Source organism: Podarcis vaucheri, assembly GCF_965113315.1.
Source record: "Podarcis vaucheri genome assembly, chromosome: 10".
NCBI lineage: Eukaryota > Metazoa > Chordata > Lepidosauria > Squamata > Lacertidae > Podarcis > Podarcis vaucheri.
In genome coordinates, this window is record NC_138748.1 from 33870280 (window position 1) to 33897620 (window position 27341).

General features: G+C 39.6%; 1 protein-coding gene and 1 long non-coding RNA gene across 4 annotated transcripts in view; one reads left to right on the plus strand and one right to left on the minus strand.

Annotated features, from left to right (window-relative positions):
- The window catches only part of PTPRQ (protein tyrosine phosphatase receptor type Q), a 105329-nt gene that overhangs the window by 2158 nt on the left and 75830 nt on the right, over positions 1 to 27341 (plus strand). For all 3 annotated transcript variants that reach the window (XM_082240929.1, XM_082240930.1, XM_082240928.1), the window contains exons 4-24: positions 402 to 537; positions 847 to 1098; positions 1964 to 2181; positions 3034 to 3220; positions 3348 to 3632; positions 4213 to 4494; positions 5093 to 5362; positions 6525 to 6785; positions 8765 to 8895; positions 9329 to 9458; positions 10068 to 10218; positions 10304 to 10410; positions 12242 to 12339; positions 14685 to 14850; positions 16606 to 16866; positions 17826 to 17986; positions 18876 to 18987; positions 19622 to 19848; positions 24149 to 24218; positions 25117 to 25316; positions 26896 to 27130. In XM_082240929.1, coding sequence (XP_082097055.1) covers positions 402 to 537; positions 847 to 1098; positions 1964 to 2181; positions 3034 to 3220; positions 3348 to 3632; positions 4213 to 4494; positions 5093 to 5362; positions 6525 to 6785; positions 8765 to 8895; positions 9329 to 9458; positions 10068 to 10218; positions 10304 to 10410; positions 12242 to 12339; positions 14685 to 14850; positions 16606 to 16866; positions 17826 to 17986; positions 18876 to 18987; positions 19622 to 19848; positions 24149 to 24218; positions 25117 to 25316; positions 26896 to 27130 — 3940 coding nt within the window. The remainder of the gene's footprint in view (positions 1 to 401; positions 538 to 846; positions 1099 to 1963; positions 2182 to 3033; positions 3221 to 3347; positions 3633 to 4212; positions 4495 to 5092; positions 5363 to 6524; positions 6786 to 8764; positions 8896 to 9328; positions 9459 to 10067; positions 10219 to 10303; positions 10411 to 12241; positions 12340 to 14684; positions 14851 to 16605; positions 16867 to 17825; positions 17987 to 18875; positions 18988 to 19621; positions 19849 to 24148; positions 24219 to 25116; positions 25317 to 26895; positions 27131 to 27341) is intronic.
- LOC309542315 lies at positions 8969 to 27195 on the minus strand. The gene is made up of 6 exons (XR_014224192.1): positions 27058 to 27195; positions 17014 to 17126; positions 14250 to 14369; positions 10126 to 10182; positions 9312 to 9404; positions 8969 to 9173 (listed from the first exon to the last, which is right to left on the minus strand). It is a non-coding gene; the product is annotated as an uncharacterized lncRNA (long non-coding RNA).

A 27341-nucleotide genomic window follows, 5' to 3' on the forward strand; every position in this document is an offset into this window, starting at 1 on the left:
CCTCAGGTTAAGAACTTTACCTCAGGATGAGAACAGAAATCGCATGCTGGCAGTGGAAGGTCCCATTAGCTAAAGTGGTACTTCAGGTTGAGAATAGTTTCAGGTTAAGAATGGACCTCCAGAACAAATTAAGTTCTTAACCCGAGGTACCACTGTAATAATACAGGCAAGAGGGAGGAAACATGGTTGCAGAAAGATTCCAGGGTGGGAGGCATATATGCATGGAAAGGCATGCCAGAATTTGAGAGCTGCAATAGAAAACGACCTTTTTCTCATGGAAGATGGAACTTGAGGGAGGGGAGGATGATATACTCTTTAATTAATACTGTTTTTAGAACTGCTGCCTCAGATACAGTGCAATATTAATTCTTAAAATAAAATAGCACTCTTTTAAATTGCAGAATGTGAAAAGTGTTTCCACAACTCAACTAAAAGCACAAAATGTTACAATTCTGCTTGAGGAAGGGAAGAAATATGATGTGATGGTGCAGTCACTGAAGAATGGGAAAATTCTACATGCAAAATCATTCAAGACACGTAAGTACAGGCAGCCCCCCGTTTGTGCGGGGATTACATTCCGAGACACCACACATTTTGGTGAAATCGCATATAATTGAAACTGGGAGGGGGCCTGTACAACAATGTAGGACTTACTTTTAACATAATCACAGACTAAGATGGAAAAGGTTTATGATTACATTTAATATTTTATAATAGCCAAGTTGATATTGAACAGAAACAGTCTCTCACACACCCCAATCTATTACTTTGGAAATTTTATTTTTTTTAATTGTGTGAATATTTCCCCCCTATTAATCTGATGAGATTTTCTAATTTGGTTTGCAGGTGGAATTTCAGACATTGTCAAAACACACGTGACAAGTACTAGTGCATTGTTTAGCTGGAATATTCTAGCTAACGATTTTTCTGTTGAAATTTCATGTAATAACATTTCTCGGATGTTTGAGCATAATGAGGTCTTCTATGAATGGACAGATCTGAGACCTGCAACTTTGTACACTTTTAGTTTTAAATTTAAACAGCTTCACTTGGATTTTGTTAATGTGTCTCAGATGCTGGATGTTCACATTGAAACAGGTGTGTACTTCAAATTTTGTATTTTGCTATTCCTGGTCTAAAAGCATCTAGTATACTGAATTTAGAAAGGACCAATGCCTGGATGTGAGAGTGTCTGGTAGCTCCATGTAGGCCATTTGTAATTTCTACAAAGGAGTAGAATACAGGTATAACCAGGGCTTTTTTCCAGCCGGAACTTGCCGGAACTCAGTTCTGGCACCTTTCAGGTGGGTGCCATTGTCATTCTAAGGGAATAAGGGTGGTGTTCATTGTGAGTTCTGGCACCTCTTTTTATAGAAAAATATCACTGGATCTAACCAATTAAAGTATGAGTGAAACCAGGTTGATGTCACTGCATGTTTATGAACCCATGAATCACTGGAGTTAGAAGATGGCAGTGCCCCATATGTTCATCTAGTGACAATCCACACTTCCATCACCTGGTTCTGGTCCTTGACATCTTCCCCACCCTCCCACCACAGCCTATCCCACGTTGCTCCAGAGAGGCCTTAGTTGGCTGAAAGTGGAAGGAGGTAATGGGAAACTTTTCCCCCTGAACTTCCTTAAGTTAACCTAATGTTTTACTAATACAATACAGTATAAATATGCCCATTAACAGACATGGTGCTATTCATGGTGTCAGTCTACAAACTGTGGTGTGAATATAGGCATTGTTATTCCAGTACAGCTCAAGTAGACTTTTAAGAGCATCCTTTATGAGACTTGTATAAAACTATGATGATTTAATTTGTTTTAGAAAAAATAGTGGGTGTGGTAGGTATGCTAAATTTAACCATCATCATATAGGAAAATAGATTTATTTAGTCATGTGTGCATGTGTGTTGAGAAATGATTTTGGAATACTGGAATTATATGTCCATTTTAGGTTTGTGTTCAGATGGTTGGACAGCTTTCAAGCATGGCTGCTATAAAGTAAGTAAAGAAAGCAAGCCTTGGAGTGTGGCACAACAGAGCTGTGAATTATTTTCAAGTGGGGCACGTCTTGTTGATATAAAGAATAAAGAAGAACATGCATTTCTTACTTCTTATCTGCGGTCATTCAGTCACGTAATCATGCTATGGACAGGTCTCAATGACATTAAGGTCAGTATGCTATATTTGAGGTTAGTATGTTAGATTCAGCCCTGCTCAGTCATTTGTACTTTTTACATGCATTCCTAATTGGAGCCCTTGCAGTTGGTAGAACTTAAAAAGGTAAAGGGACCCCTGACCATGAAGTCAAGTCGCTGATGACTCTGGGGTTGCGGCGCCCATCTCATTTTACTGGCCGAGGGAGCTGGTGTTTGTCCACAGACAGCTTCCAGGTCATGTGGCCAGCATGACTAAATCACTTCTGGCGAACCAGAGCAGCACACGGAAATGCCGTTTACCTTCCCGCCAGAGCGGTGCCTATCTATCTACTTGCACTTTGAAGTGCTTTTGAACTGCTAGGTTGGAAACAATGGGAGCTTACCCCATCGCGGGGATTCAAACCACCGACCTTCTGATCGGCAAGCCCAAGAGGCTCAGTGGTTTAGACCACAGCGCCACCTTGACTCAAATTGCCCTGACATAGCAAGGAAAGTATCTGTGGTTTTTGAGGGGAGAATTATACAATCAAGCACTGCTTCCAAGGATGAAATGGCAGCTTTATTTTAATTAATTAAGTTACAATGCACTTTTAATTTACTTGAATCTCTTAAGTGGAGGACAAGAATAAAAAATAGCATGAATTCAACAACTGATCTCATATAGTAGGAGGAAAAAACCCAACAGTTCCCAGTATACTAGAAGGTCAAATGCCTGCCTAAAAAGAAACATGTTTTGACACCCTGCCTAATGAACTTGCTCAAAAGGAACAAGGCATGACACTTGTTTGAAGTATATCAGGTGTATTGTGGAATGCAGTTATCTAAAACAAGAAGGAATTTATTACAGTAATTTTGATTCTTGCAGGAAGAAGGACATCTCTCATGGACAGATGACTCCCCATATTTTGGACAATCTGAGTTCTCTTCTCTGCCAATGATCCCAGAAAATGAAACTGATTGTTATGCATTTCAGCAAAATTCTAGTGGTCCAAATTACTTTTTCATGCCTTTCTTCTGCTATATCCCATTGCCATATATTTGCAAATATGAATGTAATTATTTTATTACTGCTACCAATTTAAAACATTTTATTAAAAGTTACTTTTAATGAAGAATAATTTAAACTTTATGTTCAGAATTGACATTTGGATTTCAAGTTTTTAAAATTGTTCTTTTCAGTGTCCTCTGTTCCTGAAAACTTCACATTTAAGGTGCAGGATGTTGGCACAGATGAAGCAGCACTTTTTTGGAGCAGTTTGATTGGCTGGTTTCCTTCAGACTTTCATCTCAGTATTAAATACTACTTTGAACTTTCAGAACAACATTCTGAAACTTTTACTCTAAATTCAACACAAACAAAAATTTTGAAGTTGTGCCCTGGTCATTTGTATATTTTTTTATTATCAGCGAGAAGCCCTGAAGGGGCACATATTAGCTTATACCCAGTGAGGATGCTAGAGACAAGTAAGTTGCATTACAATAAAATATGATATTAATGTAGCACATTTTTAATATATGTCACCCATGGAAAAATAATATATTGTGTTTTATCATGATCTTTAAATCTCTACATAAAATAATCAGAATCAAATGTTGGTTGGAACAAACCCACTTAAATCAATGGGTCTTAAGAGTTAGCTATGAGTAGGGATGCAAAGACCTGCCAGAATTTTTGTGTGACTTCCCCCCCAAACCCCCAATTTTTCTATTCAGCTTTAACAAATGTACACATTTTTGCAAGCAATTTCTCCTATTCACAGAGAAGGAAATGTATGTGATTTCCTCCAACACTGTGCACCACTAAACTGATGAAAACTAGGCCAAAAATGTATGTGTGAGAAAATATCATAAGTTAAACAATAATATAGGGAGAGAGATTTGAAGACTTTAAATCTAAAAAATATTTAATAAACAACAACAACGACGTAGTTGAGTCCAGCCCATAGACTGTAAATATTTTATTTATTGCACCTTTGTCTAAAAGTATTTGTACCAACAGCTACTTTTATATCAGAATTCTGTTTTCCCATCTTTTGATCATTAGGGCCATTACATTTACTCAATGTAAAGGCAACACGGGTGACATCATCAGAAATAGTTTTGCAATGGGATTCTCCAATGAGCCCATGTAATGCATCCTTTCATCAATACCTAATTAGCATCTTAGAGAGTGAAACAACAAAGTGGGAAGCCATCGCATTTGGAAAAAGTAACACTTCTGCTGTAATTGGAAATCTCAAGCCATACCATCAGTATCAGCTACGGATTCAAAGTGTAGCTGAAAAGGGAACTCTAAGCTGCTACGATCCTATGTTAATAGTAACAGGTACATAATTTCTGTTTTATAAACAATGTACATAATTACTTTTAACTGGTAGTAATTTAGGATATATGTCCTAAGACTCCTAAACAAAAGGAAGACATATGGAAGATGATAGCATCTACAGATAAGTTCAGCATGCAGTTAATTATTTATTTCACAAAATTTATACACCACTTGATTGTAAGAAAAACAACAACCTCAAATCCTCATTCTTAAGCAATTTTATTTTTATTCAGCCCCCCCTCTCCCTGCAGTCCCTTATGGTGCCAGATGTTTGCTCCTGGGTTGTGAAGGAGATGGAACTGTAGGGGAAGGGGAAATTAGTAAGAACGTCTCCTCCTTTTCTGCTAAAATTTAAAATGTTTATCCGAGTTGTTAGAGAACATGTGTTACAATTTATGCAATTCTCCCATTTTAGTAACCATGAAGGAATGTCAATATTATAAAATAATTATTTATTGTGAAGCTATGACTGAAACAATGAAACAGTGACTGCATGCATCCTTCTCAACTGAGAACCGAGTTTTAAAAGGAGAGCTAATCAACTAGGAATAATTTTGTCAATCTGATATGCACTGTAGATATCATTTACTTTGTTTAGGTGTCAGCCCACCTACGAATGTATTCATCCATCCAGAAGATATAGGAGAGGACCATGTAATTATCTACTGGAAACTGCCACAAGAGGGCCAGGAATCCTATATCCAAGCAAGACCATCTGCAGTTGAGGATAAAAACTTGGTGTTCTTAGTAAACAATACAGAGAGTTTTAAAATTGAACTCCTAATACCTGGAATGACTTATGAAATAGGAGTGGCTACAGTAACAAATGGAAACAAGAGTGATCTAATTACCATTCAATGCACTCTTAGTAAGATGTTTTAAGACTTTTTTTGGGGAGGGGAAGAAACATTGTTATTAGGACGGGGACACACACACACACACACCCCTACACCTTAAATGCTTCTTTATCAGTTGTGCCATTGCAGACACATGTCAACTCAAAAGTAAGTCCTGTTGAGTTAAATGGGCCTCATTCATAGTGGGTATAGGAATGCAGCCTAAAAGAAGTATACTTATTAGTAGTAGTTGCTGTAATCCAGTATGGAAGTTTATCAGTTGGATCAGGATTAAAGCCTGTGAAGGAAAGTCTTATGGTGAGAGCTAACATTATGCTAACAGGACTTCTCCTTCCTTCCTTCGCCCTGCAGTCCCAGCACCCCAACCTTCCAAAGCAGATAGATTATGGGAGTGGAAGAGAGGAAGGGAAAGTCTTATTTGTGTGAATTGAAATCGATTGCACAAGTAGGTTGCTATAATATGAAGTAGATGATAGAAGCAGAATTTATTTCAAAGCATGCTAACACAATATTTTGGAATTGTTGCCTTTTGGAAATGAGAAATTACTTTCATTGCCAACCACCAACTGGCTTGATTGAGAATAAGAGCACAGTGGTTCCCACCCCCTCAAAATAATGACACGTGGCCTGAGAGCAAGAGAATGTGTATGGTAATGTTTTTCAAAAGTCATTTTAGAATGAATACCTATAATTCACTTCAAATACGTATAAGGTTGTGCAGAAAAGATAGTATTCTAAAACAGTAGGCAACACACAAAATATGAACACTACTTAGTTTGTCAAAGTGGCATGACCATTTCCATTGTTCCATAAATTTTATTTCTTTTGTTTAGTAGTTGATACCCATATTTTGATGAGATGGCATAGATGTGAGAAAGTTCAGCTGGAACATTAAATCAGGCCTTAGGCCAGTCAATCAGGAGTTGATTACTCATCTGAACAGCTTGGATTTTCAAAGCATTAAACCCTCTTGATGCTGACATTGAAATGAATTGTATTTGTGTTGACCACCTAGCAGACTATAAAATCCATTGTTTGCCAACAATATTGTATCTGACAATCCTTACTTTATATCCCCCTGCATTAAAAACATGTGGTCTACATTTACTGTTCTAATTTACAGCTGTTTATAAAACATGTTTGATCTGATCCCTCCTTCTGTTGTCACTCTAGAACCCAAACCAGTACAGATTGTCATCCCCTATGAAGTTCAAAGTAATTCTGTGGTTTTATTTGTTCAAATGCCTGTTGTTGGAGTCTTTGATGGCTTACACGTCGTGAGTAAAAGAGGCCCTAATGCAACTACAACTTTGTCAACTGATGGGAAAGTAACTATAGAGAATTTAATCCCGGGCACGGAATATAATTTTTTTGTTTCCACTACAAGTGGATCTATGTTAAGTTCTGTATACCACCTGCCAGCTATAAGAACATGTAAGTTATTTAAGGTTATGTGATTACATCCTCTTCCTTCAATATGAAATCTTGCTGTAATTTGTCTAGTCCATATATTGTTTTCATAACTATATGTGGAAGTATTTGTCAGGGCCGTGCCGTTTCTGATTAATTTATGCTGATAGTTGTGGACTCATTTAGCATTGCTGATTTATTAGCATCTAAAGTTTTTTATTGATGACATAATATATTGTCTATAAAATTATAGGTTGTATCCAACACTGCAGTTCTGTTCATGCAGCAGACATCATGGTGCACAATGGAATTTCCCTTACTTCTCTGCGCTACAGACCTGTATCTCAAAAGCATCTATTGGGTTTACACCAGGAGAGAAAAGGAAGGGGGAGTCCCATTGCATGCATGGAAATCTACTTGACTTACTTACTATATTATATAATATTTTTTTAACTTCTCTGTAACTTAGTAGTTCAAAATATTCAGTCTAAGGCTGTGCATGTTTTCTTGGATGTAAATTGCAGTGGAATTCACTCCCTGCATAGGATTGCAGTCTTGGGTGATATAAACAGTGTCAGCGTTTGTGATGGTGTGCAGTATTTGAGACCACAGATTGTAATGTACATTAGCATTTCTCTGTGTACAGTAATATTGAGGGCTCAGATGGTTCTACCAATAACTGCAATCAATGTTTATAGGGGAATGGTTAGATGCTGAGTCAAAGTATATGAACCTTAATATTTTTTTTGTATGTTCATGTAGTCCTGCTACAATACAGGGAATAGGGGGAAAGAGTAACCTGCCGATTTCATGGCTGTTCATCAGTCTCCTTTTTAGATGCATATTTGCCCACCTCCTTGTATGCATATTTTTGGCACTGAAATAAATGGAAGTGGGTTGCACTTTAAGCAAATAGTAAAAGTGTAGCCGGAAACATGACATTTTAAACACAGTATCTTTCTGGTATTTAGATGTGCAATATTACAATCTATTACTGCATTTTCTAACAAGAAGGGAAAACCTCTTTGAGGAAATGGAGAGGTTTATCACCATCTGATTCTATGTTTTGGCATTTGCTATGCCTTCACTGCATCTCATCTTTTTCTAAAATAGTAGGAGTTTGGAGCTGCAGTAGGACTTTGTGTAACAAGAATTAACTTTTCAAAGAGAATGGGAAGAACGCAGATTCAGAAGGAATGGGTTATAGAGGTAGGGAAATGTAGACGAGAGTCTTCAGGATTTGTTATATGGAATTCCACAAATTATTGAGGACTGAATTATCCAGTGGGGGGGAAAAACCCCAAGATGAGAATGGATGGAAATACAGTATTTGATCTGAGCAAATAGGCTAGGGCCTACAGAACAACACAGATAGGAAAGCAAATAGGGTTGTATCCAGTGGAGTCATCCTATTAGTGTAAGGACTTCTGTCTGCAAAATGTTTCTCTTCCTTCTCTCCCTGTGCCCCTTCCAATTCTGCTCCAGAAAAGATTGGGGGGGGGCATTGGTGTGCACAGGGCAAGAAGAAGTCCCATTGCACAAACTGCTGACTAATTATTGGATACAATCCATAGTCTCTAAAGCAGGAATGGCTACCTGTGTGTTTACCTCTAAAGCTCTAGAAGGTCCTTCATGTCTCTACCCAAATTTACTGACACTGCGGTAAAAATTGAGTTGTTCTTGGCCCTAAACAAGTATTTGGGAAAACAGAATTTGGCCATACGTACCTGCTCTAGTGTATAAAGATAATATGTGTGTGTGTGTCTTTCTGACATTCAAAGCATTTATAAGCTTCTTTATTGCAGAACTACTTTTGAAAATAAAAGATAACTCATAAGCTGAAGTAAATTGAGTGCTGGGGTAGAACATAGTTGATGAAAGGTCTCTGCTGGTACATTTGGATATGGCAGAAATCCAAAAGGCTCAGACATTCATCCACGCTGGCTCTTTATTATGACATGAGAAATGAAATGTATGATGTACATGTTTCACATATTTTGCAGGCCTTGCAGTTCCACTAAATGTACGTGAAGGCAGAGTTACAGATATTTCAATACAGATTATTTGGGATAGAGCAGATGGAAACTTTCAGCAGTATGAAGTCACATGCATAAACTATGCAGGTATTTTCATGGTATGTTTTTTTAAAAAACCATCTGTTTTATATCACCAATGAAATCACTGCTGTCAAGTAAATTATAGTCATTTTAAAAAGGGATGAACCCACACAGACATTTTACTATTGTATTGCTGTTTTGAATGCATTTTCCCAGCTGATATTATGTATGTGCCTAGGTTCTCAAACCCTTGGCACTTGTGTGCTTGCAAAGCCAGAAGTCCACAGGGAAAGACGAAAGAAAAAGAACTCCTACTTTGTAGTCTCCAGTCCCTGCCATTCCGCTTGCACAGGTCCTGCAGTGTGAATAGGGGCAATGATTAATAGGTGCAGGATGAGGTCACAGCACATGTTGATTGCAAGAATTACATGTGCATCGAATGTGCTGATACACACCCACCCACCCACCTTCAAAACTGCAAAGAAGACACTACCTCTGTTTGATTTGTAGGTCCAAAAAGTCACAAAAGAATTGGCAGAATTTTCCTGTCTGATCCCTGGTTCACTATATAACTTCACAGTTAAAACTGAAAAAGAAGGATATAAAGACAGCCTTCCAGTGAGCATACAAATAGAGACAGGTAAGAACGGCAAAATTCTGCAAACATCACTTTTGTTATCCTGATACACTAAAGGGCTAATCCATAAAAAAAGAAGATTTCTGTGTAATGGGTAAATTGAAAATGATAAATGCTTTCTCGTTTATATATTTTTAACAGGGCTTACTGGGATATGTGTATATAAATATAGCGTTGAAGCCGTCTCTGTTTGCACCTTGTATAAGAGTCTTAAGATATACAAATATACAAAATTACAAGAACATGTATAATTATTAGAGATGGAAAAAGTTAATTGTTTATTTCTGCCTTTTGTACAACTGTAAAAAAGTGGTAATCTCTTGCAGAAACATCAAGACTGATATTGTTTCCTACCTTTGATGTACCTTATCTGTTCTCAGAAGGCGGAGAATCAAATCCTATTATTTTATATAAGGAGTTATTTATGGAAAATTAGACTTGGCCATCTGTTCCAACTTCCGGCTTCCAGACAAAAAATCCTATCTATTAAGCATTGTTAATAATTTCGTATTTACTTCCTCTTAAGAACCTCCATAGATGAGGATAATAATTGTTGGCTTACCAATATATGCTTGAATTGCTAATTTTCAACATAATAACCTTTGTTGATAGTGCCAAGCTCAGTTAAGTACATGAATTTCAGTAAAGACTCTGAGTCAGTAACTCTTACCTGGCCACCAGCACTGGGTATATTTGATGGATACATCATTACATTGGCTTGCAAAAACTACAGCAAAGAAGAAAAGCTTTCTTCAGATATAAGGTATTGTATAAAGATAACACATTACTTTCTAGCTACAGTATGATTAGACAATGTTTTTCTTAATTATATTTTCTTAATTATGCAGGAAGTACAAATTTGATGGCCTTTCCTCAGGCACTGACTACTTTATTAAAATAGTTACTAAGAACAGATTAAAGAGAAGCTTCCCCACCACTTTAAAAATCAGCACTTGTAAGTTTATTTTATGCTTTGTATTCTGGATTTTCAAACTCTGTTCATGCAGTCATTTGTAATTTAAGAGCATAAAATTGAGGGCATTTCACTACAGATGCAGTATCTACATGTGAGGGATGTATCTAATTGTTTGCAGTTTTTGATACATGATGCAAAGCTATCCCGCAAAATGGTGATTAAATGATTAATTGAATGGTGACATTAAAATCCCTTAGTAAATAAATAAAGCACCAAGGAATCAAGACAGCCCTGTTTTCTCCCCCTCCTAATCTGCACATACGCAGGCAGCACAATAGACTAATAATAATAATAATAATAATAATAATAATAATAATAATATGCCACCCATCTCTCTGGATTATCCCAGCCACTCTGGGCGGCTTCCAACAAAGTATTGAAAGACAAAAAACCTCAAACATTAAAAACCTCCCTGTACAGGGCTGCTCTCACATGTCTTCTAAAAGTCAGATAGTAGAGAGGGCGTTTCACAGTCCAAGCACTACTACCAAAAAGGCCTTCTTCCTAGTTCCATGTAACCTCATTTCTCTCAATGAGGGAACCGCCCTCAGAGCTGGATCTCAATGTCCGGGCTGAATGCTGTGGGTGGAGACACAATGGGTTGAGTGGGAGATTCATATCCCCATCGAGTCTCAATGTAAGTTAGCCATTCTCCAGAGAATGAGCATTAAGTGAAAGGGGAGGCCTAGCTAGAGATCCATGCAGATCTTGTTAGCATTTCACTCCTCCGTTGCTGGATGTGTGATTGTTACATCCATGTCAGTGTTTACTTTCTAGGCTTGGAAAGTGTGAGAACGGAAGTCAGTCTTATCTCTCCTCTGCTGTACTGTACTTTTGTACTTTTCTTTCTCTCTGTCTCTTGGAGAAGACGTGAGAGGACACCATGATTGCTTTGTCCTGTATATATTGCATGATTGTTTCTGCTATACTCTGCTGATAGAGCGTGCACATGTCTTTTGATATGTGTCACTGGTGCGCACTGGAACTGATTTGCGAATGTCTCAGGCTGCGCTTCATCAGGAAGACGCCCGGAGAGGTCTATCTCATTCCGGGGGCTGTGTGTGCCCCCCAGGCGTGTTCCGACAGGTCTCCCATTCACCTTGACAATTATTTGCACTGCCTGTGTGTAGAGGTGTGTCACAGAGCTCACTCTTGTGTAGATGTTTATTTGCTCCTGCCATGGCCCTAATTAAAACCAGCCCCAACTTTGTGCCTGCTATTTACAGTGGGAGGAAAGAGTGGAATGCACTCAATTAACCTACAGGGGTTCTCCATGTGCAGGTTCTTCACCAGCAGTAGACTGGGATCACACCTTGAATCCCAAGGATAAGCTAGCTAAAACAGAGGTAAGGATCCTTTGACACTCCCAAGGATTACTCAGCTCCAGCTCCCATCATCCCTGACCATTGACCGCACTTGGCAGGGGCTGATGGGATTTGCAGTCCGGCAACATCTAGAGGGCAACTCTCCGCTTGCCTGAGTTACAGAGAGGCATGCACCTCATAATTCTTATCCAAGATCTGAGAACAGATAATCCGGCTGTACTCTCTAAAGACCGTGAGAGAGGAACCCAGGAAAGAAAGAAAAAAAATCCATGAAAGATTGAATTGACCTCTTGGCCCTCAGAACCATAAATCAACACATCTTTATATTCTGGCACAGCCATGATTCATACCAAAACTGAATTGGAGAAGAGGTCACATTCCCTAGCAACTGTCCTTACTTCCTTGCACGTTCAGAACTGCAAATTTAAAGGAGACTATTATAATTTCTTTAATTTTATCTCTTTCATGTTATCTCTTTAACCCAGGTCCCGATCCACCCTTAGATTTACAGGCATTTGGAATAGAAGAGAACACAGTTTATTTGTCATGGGAATTGCCCAACGGAAGCTTTGATCATTTTGAGGTAAGAAAAATAGTGTGTAATTATTATTTTTATTGACTTTCTCTCTCTCCCCCCACATTCACATAGGTTGACAGTCACAGAGGTGGTTCTGCCTATGTGCAGAAAACAAAGCAAAATACATAGGCAACACACACAAAACAAAATACACGTACTTGCCCTAATCCATGTATTCTTCCCCAGCATGGAAAAAGGCATCTTGAGGTGATGATATATATAGGGGGGGGGGAATGTCCCAAGAGAAAGAGAGAAGTAGTTTATTTTCCCCTACTCTTACCATCCACTGTAGCCTCAGTGGCTGTATTGTATAAAACAAACACAAATATCTCCTTATGCCTCCTTTGACATGGCAAAGCAAGAAAAAAACACCAACCACAAATCTATTTTGTTATTCATCCTAGATTATTTTATGAATTTTAATGTGTGTTTTTTTTTTAATATGTACATGTGTGGAAATTACAAACTCCAGATTGTTTGTGCTTTTGTATAGATGTTCTTGTGGAAAGAAAATGTCATTTAATATGGATCATAATGACATCACATTATTGTCTGACATACCGCAGAGCAACCAGCCATGTCAGAGCAGTCCTTCTGAATAAATGAGATTAAGTGTGAAATATTAATAAGGGAGGCTTTGGAAGAGCGGTTGCCTAGCAAAGTGCCCAGCACAAGTGGGATCATTTTACTAGTCATTTAAAATTAATCAGCCCAGCTCATCCAATTTTCATTACACACTTAGGAATTAATGACATGAAAACAATACAAAAAAAGCAGCTTTAGTCATTTGTTTCCTTTTATATCCCTATTTTTAGTTCATTACTTTGCATTAGTATTTTGTATTCAGTTATAATTTGCAAGCGTACTTGCCTGACTTTAAGTTTGAACCCTCATTTTGGGTGCACACGTATCTATTTGGGACAGATCCTCCTTCTGCCCAGAAATCCTTTATCTCTATTACTGTGATTTTTGTTTCTTACTCACTTTCTTGACTGACCTGAAGCAGTCAGCCTGGGCATTTCACAGCCCTGTGACTGATGAGCAGGGCAATCCTGCACACTAGTTCCTGGCACAGAGGTGCAAATGAGACTGGTATAAAACTATGTCAGATCCTGAGTCAGTTCAGAAGCCAGGGGGGAGGGGGGGGATGCCTGCTGTGCTGGCCCAAGACCAGCAGAGCAGGAATTAAGCACACAATAACCCAAAATGCAGAGAGTCAACCCCTAATTGGGTGTATGCGCACTGTAAGGCCTTGGGAAAACACCAGCACAGGAATGGAAACACATGGGGGGTGCACCCCAGCTACATCCACCCCAGTCAAACAGCCACATGCAACAACAGTGCGTCACAAGTAAACAAATGCACACAAAGATCATAAAAATTGCAATCACATATACAGGCTGTTGCAACCCCCCCCCCCGCTCCCTAAGAACACACAGCACACCTAGGGAGATGCGAGAAGATGACTTATTGAGAGCATGTTGCACAATGGTGAAAGCCATAGTTCAAAGCAAGAATGGGCTGGGCACAGTGGCGGAAGAAGGGGGTGCGGTAGAGGTGGTCCACCCTGGGTGTCATCCCTGTGTGTGTGTGTGGGGGGGTGATATTCGGCGCACCACCCGCCTCCCAAGCCTGCTGCCTACCCCGAGCTGTCGGGGGAAGGGAGGAGCTGTGTTGCTTTGCCGGTGGCCTTCCCCCTTTGTTTTGACAGCTCGGGACTCCACTGCCTCCCCCCGAGCTGTAGGGTGGCTGAGTGGGAGGAGGCAGGCAGACTCCGTGGGCCCCGTGGGCAGCTGGCCCCGCCCCCGTGAGCGGTTGGTCCCGCCCCTGGGCGCAGGGCACATGTGCCGCCCCAGGTGCCCGATCGGCTTGCACTGCCACTGGCTGGGCATACACAAACGCCCTGATCAGCTCACCTGAGAAAAACTCATCAGCAGTAGAAGCAGTCCTAGAGACAGGCCACAGGAATTCATTTCTCCTTTTCTCTTAGGCCTGGAGTGTTGTTGAAATATTGCCATAATGGGACTCCATCACTTCTGTCAACAAGAAAAGTGGAACTGAATGTCCTTTCCTTGGCAAGAAAACTGCTATAGTTTTTAGAGCATTGCGTGAACAATTCTGGTTTTCCACATATGCAGACTCAGATAATGCAGGGATTCATCATCACTAAATTACCACAATGTTACTAAATTACTAAAATGTTACTTAATGACTAGCACAATGGCAGGAATGTGTACATCTTTCACTGTGTTTTAAATACTATTGGTGGGTGCTGATGCTGCCTTGACTGACTCCCTAAATTATATTAAATTACTTGGGATATAATCTCTACATGTGCTTTTCTTCTCTAGCTTTCCTATGGTTTTGCAACAAGCGTTGGTTTTCTTCATACGACTGCAGTTGCTGTTGGCAGAGCTGTAGTGGAAAATCTGACGCCTGGCGTGGAATACGTTTTTCAAGTAAAGACCATTAAAGGAAAAGACTCTAGTGTGGCTGTGGAGAGAAAAGTCACTACAAGTAATTTCCTGAGAAATAATTTATATTCTCCCCTCCCCAAATACAGTGTAAATATATTTGAACAGCAGTACAGAGAATATTGAAATATGATGTGAGACACTGGGCTGGTTCAGATGCCATGGTTTAGCACTCAGCAAACCCAAACAAAGCATTGGGGTCATGTGCTTCCTCCTCCTCACCTCTTCCTGCAAAGCCCAGGAGTGGACTTCTACTACTTCCGGTTTCAGTTAATTTCAACTTAGTTGTATGTAAGAACCAGGAAGCCTGGTTTAAAACAAATAGTCATTAAACAAAACAGTGTGACAACCGCTGGTATAATTTCAGTATTCTCTATTAACCACCTCTAAGGGTACAAATGCCATTTGTTTATAATTCTGCCCTGTGTGAAATAGACAAAAAGCCAATTGTGTGCTTCAGTTTTCATGATAAACTTCCAGTAGTTTAGCCATTTTGTATTCAATTCATTTATTGCAGGCCACAACCCTGAAGCAAATTTGTTGCAAATAACACTACAACCATTACTGAGCAAGACCTACCACCATATACATGAGCAAAATTGGCTGGTAGTATTAGCTTGTGTGTTCATTGTGGTAAATTGAATTATGTCCACCAATGTTTCATTATGTTTCATTGGTTATGGTTATTTCCCCATTATACATTGGAATATTGTGTATGTTTTCCTGATTATAAAGCTAGCACTTCTGTCCCAATTTTCTAATGTTCCTTCCACACTGTGATACTTGTTGTGTTATGAAACTATGGCTTTTTGACAGATATGCTAACCAGATAACCACCAGATGGTTGATAAGTATCATTGAAGGATAGCGACTTACCCAAGGTCACACCATGACAATGCTCAGATGTAATAGCAAACCATGGTTTGGTGCTATGCTTTGAGTTCTGCCTTTACTTACTCCCCTCTGTTGCATGTGGCAGTTTCATGATACGACCCTAGTTTGCTTCAGTAGCTGCTCACACTACAAATTGTGGAATCTTGCAGCTCCAGACCAGGAAACTAATTTGCCTCAAACTAGGAGGGGATATAAGGGACATGGGTGATATAAGGGTGGTATAAACCACAGAGCCTTGGGCTTTCCAATCAGAAGGTCAGCCGTTCTAATCCCCACGACGGGGTGAGCTCCCGTTTCTCAGTCCCAGCTCCTGCCAACCTAGGAGTTCGAAAGCACGCTAAAGTGCAAGTAGATAAATAGGTACCGCTCCGGCGGGAAGGTAAGCGGCGTTTCCGTGCGCTGCTCTGGTTCACCAGAAGCGGCTTAGTCATGCTGGCCACATGACCCGGAAGCTGTATGCCGTCTCCCTCAGCCAATAAAGCGAGATGAGCGCCGCAACCCCAGAGTTGGCCACGACTGGACCTAATGGTCATGGGTCCCGTTACCTTTACCTTTTAGGAGGGTATTCTCATGTCAAGGGGGAGGTGGAAGAAGCTGGATGAGAAGGGAAGCTGGTGCACATTAGGCCATTGGCATCACAACTGAATATAGCCAATGTATATCTGATTTAGGAAGTGAACTTGGTTTCATTAGGTACAAGTTTTAAAATATTGTTCGGTTGACTGATAAACTAAATAGGTGTCTATCAAACTTAACTGGTCATCAGCTGCCAGCCTGTGTCACTTAAAAGGGATTTCTTAATAGCACCAACTGCAAAGGTGTTGAGTGCTTTTGTCAAGTGAAATGTGCTTATTTAATCTTTTTTGCCTTATACGTATAATCTATTTTCTTTCTTTTTAATCAGAACCAATGAAGATATGTGGTCTAGCCTTAACACTGGTAAATACTTCGTCTGCTACATTAACATGGAATCCCAAGAAGACCAACTTTACCCATTATAAAGCGTCTGTATCAAACAGTACATTCACAAAGGAATATACTATTTTAGGAACTCGGATACATTACACCATTACAGATCTGACTCCTGGTGGGATTTATAATTTCACACTGCAAAGAGTAAAAGGGAGTGTTGAAAGTCCAGTTGCCTTTACTGAAATCACTGCAGGTTTGTAGTTTTTTCTGCTGCTATTTATTTATTAAGGGTCCAATAAATATTTACGCACACTGCCGCCCATTTTTAAGGTTTTAACCCTCTATGGCTTTGTGAAAACATGGGCTGCTTCACTTTTTAAAGCTGCAATCATACACTTACCTGGGAATAAGTCCCACTGAACTGTGTAGACGTGTGAGATTGCTGAATTTGGGCATTTACTCATATCAGAAAATGTTGCACATGCAGAGTGAGATGGTGCTGCAAAAATATCCCTGATGTAAGATGGAAAAAAGATGAAATTTGTTGAAGAGCGTAGGAACTCAGCAGGACATATAAAACTTGCCTACTCTCAGGACTGATCCATTGATTTCAGTTGCAAAAATGATCTGTGCGTTTGAGTCTATGTGAACTCAGGGTAGGAAAAGTCTTCAGAATTTTTACACAGCCTGAAGTTGAATACTTTTTAAGGTTCAGATCATAAGTGCTTTCTTTGTAGCTGTAATCCAGGCAGAGTATTTTAGAAGAGAAACTCCAGTTCAAGCCCATACCTGATTTGTTTTCCACTGGTCAGGTTTCATGCCTGATTTAAGTATGAGTGCTGTAAACGCCTTCTGCAGTACCTGCTATTTTTATGCTCAAATGAAAAAATGACAGTAATCATTTCCTTTGTTTTATTCAGTTTAAGAAGGAAAGTAAGGCATCACAGGTATTTGTGTTTAGTAATAATATAATAATCATTTGAACATATAGCACATTTGTTCAGTTTGTGAACAAATTATGGGGAATTTTGAGATTTGCAAATTTCCAGATTTTGTTCCTCTGTTCACCACACAAAGACAGGTGACTTGTGAATAACTGGGGCTGTGGTGTCTGCTTAAGGGTTGCTTTTGTGTGTGTGTGTGTGTGTGTGTGTGTACATAATACATACATTTCAATGGAAAAAAATAATGAATAAATGAATTTTCTTCAAGAGCCGGAAAAACCACAGAAACTAACAGTCTTCAACGTGTCGGCACATTCCTTTTCTCTACATTGGAGGCTGCCGCATGGATATGTGGAAAGGTTTCATGTGGTTCTCACACCTCCTCATGGCTTTGTTTCTATCCGAGATGTGGGAGGTGGGGAGTATCAGGTATGTGGGGGCTTTTGTTTTGTAGTGCTTGGATAGTCAGCAATTGTTCATATGCTCTGCTGATAGGAAAAATTGGCCAAGCATGACGTTCTCTCTATTTAAGCTTTTAAACCTTAGATGAGAATTCAAAAATACACATGCCAAATTTGTGAGAGCAAATTTCAACATCTATGGTTTGTTGCCTTAACAACAGTTATAATACTTTTACGAAGTCCGCCACAGACATCCAGCCAGTCATTTAAGGGTTCATGAATAGTTTAACAAAGGCAGGGCAGAGCTATTGAGTAATACAGGCTCATTAATTGTGTACTTGCCAGGAAGATCTAGACTTAAATCATTAATGCCAGGCAACATTTCCCTCTTAAGCTATCACAAAGTTATAGGAGCATTGTTTGATTCCTGTATTTGAAATATATATATATCATTACCATGGTTTTTCATGTTATTTTGCTTCTGTTTTTTATTGGAGCTTCAAAGGCACAGGTACTTCATAAGAATGCTAACTAATGGTTTTGGTGGGTTATGTTTTAAACTGACAGCTCAACAAGATTTTTTCCCTAGGATGCCTCAGCAAAGATGAACGGAATATTCTAGTGTCTTTAGCTGCAAGAGACTAACCTGGGAATTTTGCAGAATCCTAGAATGTAGTAAACAGAGCCTCTGCGATGAGTTGTTCTTTGGCAGAAGAATCTTGTGCTCTTTGAGTGTTACCTTTTCACACCTTTTAATAGGCAACTTTCATATTGCAAGAATGTGAAAAGTATATAAAGAAAAGTATTTAAATATGATGTGTGTTGTGAATCTTTGTAATATGAATGCCGCTTATTTAATGTTTGCTTTTGTTTAAATTGTAAGCTGTAGTTCTAACTGGGTTAATTTATTATTTTAGGCTGATATTTCTAGCACTACTCCTGGAACAGTGTACAATGTGACTGTTTCTTCAGTTACCTCTTCGGTGTACAGCTCACCTGTCAGCAAAACAGTGACAACTAATGTAACTAGTGAGTTTATTGTCATATATTGCGCGTGACTATTTCCTTTAAAGGTCTCACTTACCTTTTAAAATATATATATAACGTGCTATTTTGAAGATTACAGTACATTCTTTCAATTAGTGTCTGTTCATTTCTGTGTTAAATTGTTTGAGAAAGATACCGTTTCTTAAGCAAATGGTTCATGTGTTTGAAAGAGATGCATGTCTGAAAAATCAATAGTAATTTGGCATTATTTGTAACAGAGTTGCCAAAATACAAGTACTCCTGGATCAGATAAGCAGCTTCCTTTCGTATGATTTCTTGGGGAAATCCACTTCCAAAAAATCTGTAGTGTTTAAAGTGCAGAAGCCTGGTGCTAAGGAAGCTTTAATAATGTGTGCGAAAAACTAAACTGGCATCAAGATCTATTTTGTCTATGACGATTGCAGCATTCCATTTTTTGAATTCTTATGGAAAGAATGTACTTGGTGTTCCAAAAGGCATTTTATCATCTTTCATAATACTTCTAAAGAAAGCCAACTTCATACTATCTGCACTTGAAGAACTCAAAGACATCTTTGCTGGCGAATTCTTTCGTTATTATGCACTAGCAGCAGAGGTATACACGCACAACTTAATTAAAAGCCTGTCCTTCATACAGATCCAGGACCTCCTGTTTTCCTTGCGGGGGAAAGAGTTGGATCTGCAGGAATTCTTCTCTCTTGGAACACACCACCACATCCAAATGGGAGGATTATATCCTACATTGTTAAATATAAGGAGGTCTGTCCTTGGATTCAAAATACTTATACTCAGGTTACAACAAAGCCAGACAGTTTGGAAGTCCTTCTCACCAATCTTAACCCTGGAACAACTTATGAGATTCAGGTACGTGTTTGGTTGTTTTCTGCCTGCTTGCTTGTTACTTGCAAAGTGTAAATTAAAATATAGTTTTTATTGCGTGTAACAGTAGGATAAAAAAGATACCCTATTAATTCACTGTTTTACCTTCTCATTGCACACTTGATATGCACAAAGGAAAGCATGACTGTTGCATTTTGCCTTCTCGTTGCTTCATCTCTGTTCATTCATTATTCATGGCTAATTAATTGATAGATATGAAGTTCTTTACTTCAAAATACAAAGCCTAGTTCTATTATATACATAGCACATGATCACTGCAACATTAATAAAAATCAGGTTACAGGGGGTTTAATCTTAAGACAATGGAAGCAATTTACTATTTTGCAATTCCCTTTTAGTTCATGTTATACCACAGTGGTTAATTCATTTTGTTCAGAGAATTTTGTTTTTTTTAACATTTTATGATTAAAAAGCCTAGCTAACTTGAACTACTGCAAAGCAGAGATTGCTTTAAAACAATCACTTTCAATTTTAAGAGGTTTGGGGAAAAATATTTATGTCAATTATTGAATGGTAGTTCTTTGAATTGTACATTGATAAAAAACAACAACATAGCATATACGGGTTTGAATCCAAAGAAATGCACTCATCTTCCTCATTGCCACCCCTTGCAACCCACCAAAAGCCAAGCTAATAATAATAATAATAATAATAATAATAATAATAATAATAATAATAAATATATTATTTATACCCCATCCATCTGGCTGGGTTTCCCCAGCCACTCTGGGTGGCTTCAAGCAAAATATTAAAATACAATAATTCATCAAATATTAAAAGCTTTCCTAAACATTCTGTAGAACGCTTTGGGAGGTGGAAATTGGCAGAAAAAAATGACACCCCACCCCTGCTTGAGCAGAACTCTCTTCTTTCACGAGGTTTGTGTCTGAGCCATAGGGGAGATTAGTGAATACTTTTGCTTTTTAAACAGAATGATATCATTTATGTTTTAACAAACCAAATGCCATATCCTTCCTTCCTTCCTTCCTTCCTTCCTTCCTTCCTTCCTTCCTTCCTTCCTTCTTCTCCCTTATCAATTTTATTCCAACTGGATTTTGACAACAGATTTAACTTTTTAGTGTTGGTTAATGTATTTGTTGTAGCCGACAAAATCCTTGCACTGTTTCCATTCATGGATCCCACCCCACATGATCACATCTCCTGTTGTAATCTAACAATCAGCATCCTATAACAATATTTCACACTTTATGAATAGGGCAAATGAAATTTCCTTCCTCTGAAGAGCCTTAAATTGTACCATTAACCATTCTCCTTGCAAAACGCGAATATGGCTATATTATAGGCACTGTAAAGATCAAAGGTTAAGCCCATTTCCTTTTATCGCTCATCTGAGAGCTTTTGCTGTCTCTCTTCTTTAAAGTAAATCTCTTATTCCATGAAAAATAAGTCTCCTAGTACCCATCATTTCAGCGCACATTGCTGAATTTATTCTTTCATTATTTCAGGGTGTTGGTGCTATGAAAGCTCGAGTTCATCACAACTGCACTTGGATTTCTCCATTCTGTTCTATGGCAGCTCTCATTTATACACTGGAAGAGATTATTTTTTTGTGTTTGAGTCTAGAAAATTCATGTGTCTATGGAGCTGGAGCTGGCCTGTTGAGCCTGGCTTGGCTCAAGGGGTCAGAGACACTTGTACCACGGAAACTGTGTTTGCAGAGGCTGCAATTACAGATGAGGTTTTTGGAAGGCCAAGACTGATGTTTAATCATGCCATACTCGTGACCCACTCCCAATGCCCAGTCAGGCGCTTAAGATAACAATGCACCTAAGAATTGGTTAATATGAGTTTCCACATGTATGTTTAGGCTTTGAGTAGATTCAGATGACACAGAGCCACTTTGAGTTCATTTCCACATAGTGAACCAGTTATCTGTAGCTCTACTGCAGTCCTGTAATTGCACAGAAATATGGACTTGGCAGTGGTGTAGAAATGAGAGCTTGGATGGTCACCTCAAACATCTGGCTTTGAACATGGATGTGTTTGCACAGCCTATGTGATGCACCATTGGCCATCACATAGAACTATATACTGGATTAAAGCATCTTTGGTCTCTTTCTGTATATGTTCTATTTTTATGATGTCGCTTTGAGGATGCAAACAGAAATTTGCCCTTCTTTCCCACCCAATTTTATGTCATTTTGCGTCTTAACCAGTCCCGATTTCTGTTGTCTGTTCATATGGAAGCCTGTTCTGCCTCTGATCTTTGTCTTGTTGCTTTTGGATATTTTCTGTCTCTGCTGTTCACTTTTTGAGATGAGGTGGCCCAAACTGAAAACCAATGCCAGTTCAAGGTTGGTGCATAGCATTGTTTTTTTGTTTTGTTTCTTAAATTATGGCAGTTTATAAAATTATGCATGGCATGGAGCAATTCTCTAACACTAGAACTCGTGGATATTCAATGAAGCTGAATGTTGGAAAATTCAGGAGAGATAAAAGAGAGTTCTTCTTCATGAAGCATGTGGTTAAACAATGGATCTCACTCCCACAGGATGCAGTGATGGCCACTAACTTAGATGGCTTTAAAAGAGGATCAGAGAAATTCAGGGAGGAGAGGCAGATACAGATGCTAGCTATCAACTAGCCATGATAGCTATGCCAGCGTTGGAAGTAATGCTTCTGAATACCAGATGCTGGAAACCACAGGAGAGGATAGTGTTCCTGTTATGTACTGAGCTTGGATCCTAGAACAATAGGCGAGTAGGATACTAGAATGCAACAACTGATTGGGTTGCAGGAGAAGACCAATCAGGCTCCAGATCAGGATGTCAGACTAGATGGGCCACTGGTCTAATCCAGCGGACTCTCCTTATGTTCATATGTCTATGTCTCTATGGAATTGACATTGTGAGTGATTGGGGTTTGCATTTGCTCCCACTCTGTGCTAATTTACCAGGCATTACTCTATTCTTTAATGGGATGTGGGTGGCGCCGTGGTGTAAACCACTGAGCCTTGGGTTTGCCGATCAGAAGGTCGATGGTTCAAATCCCCATGGCGGGGTGAGCTCCCGTTGCTCGGTCCCTGCTCCTGCCAACCTAGCAGTTCGAAAGCACCTCAAGGTGCAAGTAGATAAATAGGTACCGCTGTGGCGGAAGGTAAACGGTGTTTCCGTGTGCTGCTCTGGTTCGCCAGAAGCGGCTTAGTCATGCTGGCCACATGACCTGGAAGCTGTATGCCGGCTCCCTCGGCCAATAAAGTGAGATGAGCGCTGCAACCCCAGAGTCGGCCATGACTAGACCTAATGGTCAGGGGTCTTTTTACCTTTACCTTTACTCTATTCTTCATACAGTTTGTTACTGTGAATTGGCAGTAAATGTTGGAATATTTAGTTTGAACTGGATTTTGATGAGCCTCGTTCCATGCCAATAAGCATAAGACATCTTTGCCCGGTGACACTGGGGCCCATAGATTGCAGCAAAATACTGGGCAAGGTCTTGCCCGTTATCTTGTCTGTGCGATGTGCTCATGGGGAAAAAGTTGTCCCATGAGCCCTTTCAAGGGGGAGGTGAAGCCTATATAAGGCTGCTTCCTCTGGAGCTCAGAGCCATTTCGCCTTGAGAGCTTCCTGCTCACACACCCTCATGTTTGAGTTTTCACTGAACATTTTTGGGTCGCTCATTGACAGGGCCAGATAGATTTTTTTCTCTCTCAACCTGATTTGCACCTGGTTGGAGTTTTCTCTACCTCTCCTTCAGTGAAATTATGGTCTTCCTTTGTTAAGTGGAAGAGTGTTGTTTGAATGATGCTGGAAATACCATTGGGCAGGACCAACATAGTATAGGAGGTCCCCATAAGGGCCTAAGGGGAAGATTGACTATGGCACCTCCAAGCTCAGGTTGGGGTATCTGCCTGGTTGGAATCTGTACCCTGGTCACCCAGTGAGACATTATTTGCTTTGCAGACAGCTTATTTGCTGCTCTCCTGGGTCACATAATGTGCCTGCCTGGTCAATCAGGATTAAGCTGTTGACAGTGAAATTTTAAAACATACTGTCGCCATCCACATCTCCATTGAAATAAATAGGAGCTATGTAGCATCCTTCACATGCTCTTACACAGCTCTTTCTTATTTCAAATATGCTTGTGCAGGTGAACTTCCCATTTTTATGATATGTTTTTAGCTTACGGGAATGTATGCTGTCTTGCAATTTATTATCATAATAAACATATAATTTATTATTAATACTGTTATTTCTTGCTTTAAAATAATTATCCTAACGGGACTAATTTGGGTTTATTGCAGGTTGCTGCTGAAAACAGTGCTGGCATTGGAGTATTTAGTGACCCATTTCTCTTTCAAACTGCAGAAAGTGGTAACTTGATTTATGTTATGATTTTTATCTAGCTTATTAGGTTATTATGTCACTGTGTTGAGCTTCAGGCCCTGTAAGTGCAGATGAGTAGGTGAAAGTTGGGAGAAAATTTGGGATGCTGACAAGTTAGTCCTGCTTCTCCTGTTACTGATTTTGCAGTTTACCAAGAATATTGCCCTTATGCAGCTGAAAATTCTGGATATTTTTACTAGGCTACTAGCATAATTAAGCAAGAGGATTTTGGGGGCATTTTTGTGCATGTGGGTGGGTGGATTGTTCTGCGAGTGAGAAGGTGAGGGCTTGAGAGAGACTGCAGCTGTGCATTAGAAATACATTGATGAGTCAGTCTCTGGATCAAACTGGAACAGAGAAATTTGGTTTGGGCACTATAATGACCGCTCCCCGCTTAAAACGGGGGGCGGCCTTTGCGTGGACGCGTGCAGCCCCTAGATCTGGAGTGGCCCCAACAGCATAGACTTGGCTTTGCCTTCCCTCAGGTGGGATACCTAGAGGTCTCCGCCTACCTCAGTCAGTTGTCCAATCCCACCTGGGGGAAGCGTTGCCAAGGAGACCAGGCCAGGTAGGGGAGGGATTACCTGCCCACACAATAGAGGGAGGATCTTACCTAGGAATCCTCACTTGGCCCCAGAGCTTCTCCAGGAAGGAAGTCACTGGACTTCCTCGCTCCAAAAGGTAAGCCTGGGGCCTTTGCCCCCCCCCCACTAGAGGGATCCCAAGGGATAACGGGGGGGGGGTAATGGACTTCAGGATACCCCTTCAAAGGGGATCCTTTTCATCCGCCAAGTATAGGCTATCTGGCTAGAATACTCACCAAGCTAAAAATGATAATTAAATGTTTTAGTTCTGAAGTTTGTTTAATGTTACATTATTTTTAAAGCTCCAGGTAAAGTGGTGAATCTCACAGTTGAGGCTTTCAACTATTCTGCTGTAAACCTGATTTGGTTTCTACCTCGGCAGCCAAATGGAAAAATAACCAGTTTCAAAATTAGCGTAAAGCATGCAAGAAGTGGGATAGTTGTGAAAGATGTCTCTGTTAAAGTAGAGGACCTTCTGTCTGGAAGGCTACCAGAATGCAATGTAAGTAATGTAAAATGTTTTGGTTATGGGTAGACAAGAATTTGATCTATCTGCATTTTTATTTAGAAAGATGTATTTCATGTAAAAAAAATAATCCAAAGGTCTTTACTCATTCAGAAGTTTATACAGTGCTATCGTTTGCAGCTTGATTTGTATTAATCTCTTGGAAACAAGGATCTCCCCTCCCCCCAGACTGAGTGAATGCTGCAGATTGTGATCGAAAGCATGTGGACCATCTATGCAGGTTCCACCTCAAAAATTCAATTTAGCAGCTGCCCTCACAGTATCCCCAAGCTGCTGCTTAAACTGTCCCAAGTTTATAACAGAATTTGGAGATTAAGGCTAAATAGGTTTACATAGATATAACCACCATTGCACTTTATGGCAATTACTTCTGAGTAAACATACATGGGATTGTGCTGCAATCATTTATCTACTTACTTGGAAATAAACCCATTGGGTTCAATGAAGAAACATGTATAGGATTGTGTTGCTAGCATGAGAACCATTTAAAAGGAAATTGCTACCTGGGGCAATTACATTATGTTTCTCTTTATGTCTCACACCATCCTTGACCTGCTTTTGAATTTTGTATCAATTCAGGTCACATAACCCAACTCATTGCTCAATCATGGTTGAAAGTTAAAGTCTGTAGTAGCAAGAATCAGACATCTATATGCCTGACTTTTCATAACTAGAGCCCCAGTTACATTAATCAACATGATAAGATTACTTCTAGCTAATTAAAAGGTAGAATCCTACTCTTGTAAAATATATAACGTTAACGGCTCCAGCAGGTTAAGACCTTGGGTTTACATTTCATTCAAGCAAATGGATTTGCGGCAACAGAGTTTCCAAACTTCATGACAAATAAGTTCTACATCAAGAGTGCTGTTTATTCAATCGGTAACGTTGCCCCAGTTATGTTACATATTGTTGTGCAGTTGCAGGCCACATAGATCAACAACATTTATCAGTGTGCAACCTAATTTAATATTTTTTATAACCGAGATGGAGAGTGCTAGAAATATAATTTGGAAATGCTTCACTAGAAATAGAAGTTTGGTTCTCTCAGGTGTAAAGGTAAAAAAGGTGAACGGTTAAATCCAGTCAAAGGCAACTATGGGGTTGCGGTGCTCATCTCGCTTTCAGGCCAAGGGAGCTGGCATTTGTCCACAGACAGCTTTCCGGGTCATGTGGCCAGCATGACTAAACCACTTCTGGTGCAACAGAACACCAGGACAGAAACCAAAGGTGTATGCAGGTCCATTAATAGTAAATTGCAAGTGTTGATGCAGAACTCAGTAATTTGAGCTGCATCATTTTGTACTTGCCTAGGAAATAGCCTGTATTGGAGTTGGCAAAAAAATAAATGAAAATTACACCAAAAAATGGCAATATGCAGCTAAGGTTTTTATTCTTTTCCCTTATTTATAGTGCTGCCTAGAGAGTTCTTAAGAAAAGTTTTTGTTATATTCTTCTTTTGGACGCATAATTAACATTCCTATTGACTCTGTATTTATCATGTTGTAGGTAGCATGAAGCTAAGTGTTATTCTTAAGTTATTTTGTCTTTACAGGATAACAGTGAATCGTTTTTGTGGAGCACTACGACTCCCTCAACTACTTCTAGTAAAACTACTATGTTGACACCAAGTACAGTTGCTCCCAGCAAAATGATCTCTGTCTGGAATGAACCTATCAGTTTTGTTGTGACTAATCTCAGGCCATACACAACTTACCTTTTTGAAGTTTCTGCAGTTACCACCGAAGCAGGTTATATTGACAGTGCAATTGTCAGGACACCAGAATCAGGTATGTATTTTTTAGGAGGGAGATGTCAACTATAGTGCAGGCAGTCTTCCTGGCTTCACATGCTTACACAAAAGCCCAACTTGGGAGTGTCTTGGGATTCTCAGGAAGTGTGGGTTCCTGGGAAGGCTGCAGAATGCAGACCACGGGAGAGAGAATTTCTAGAACTAAAAAAAACAACAACACTCATGAAACCCCTCTAAAGTTAGGAAGG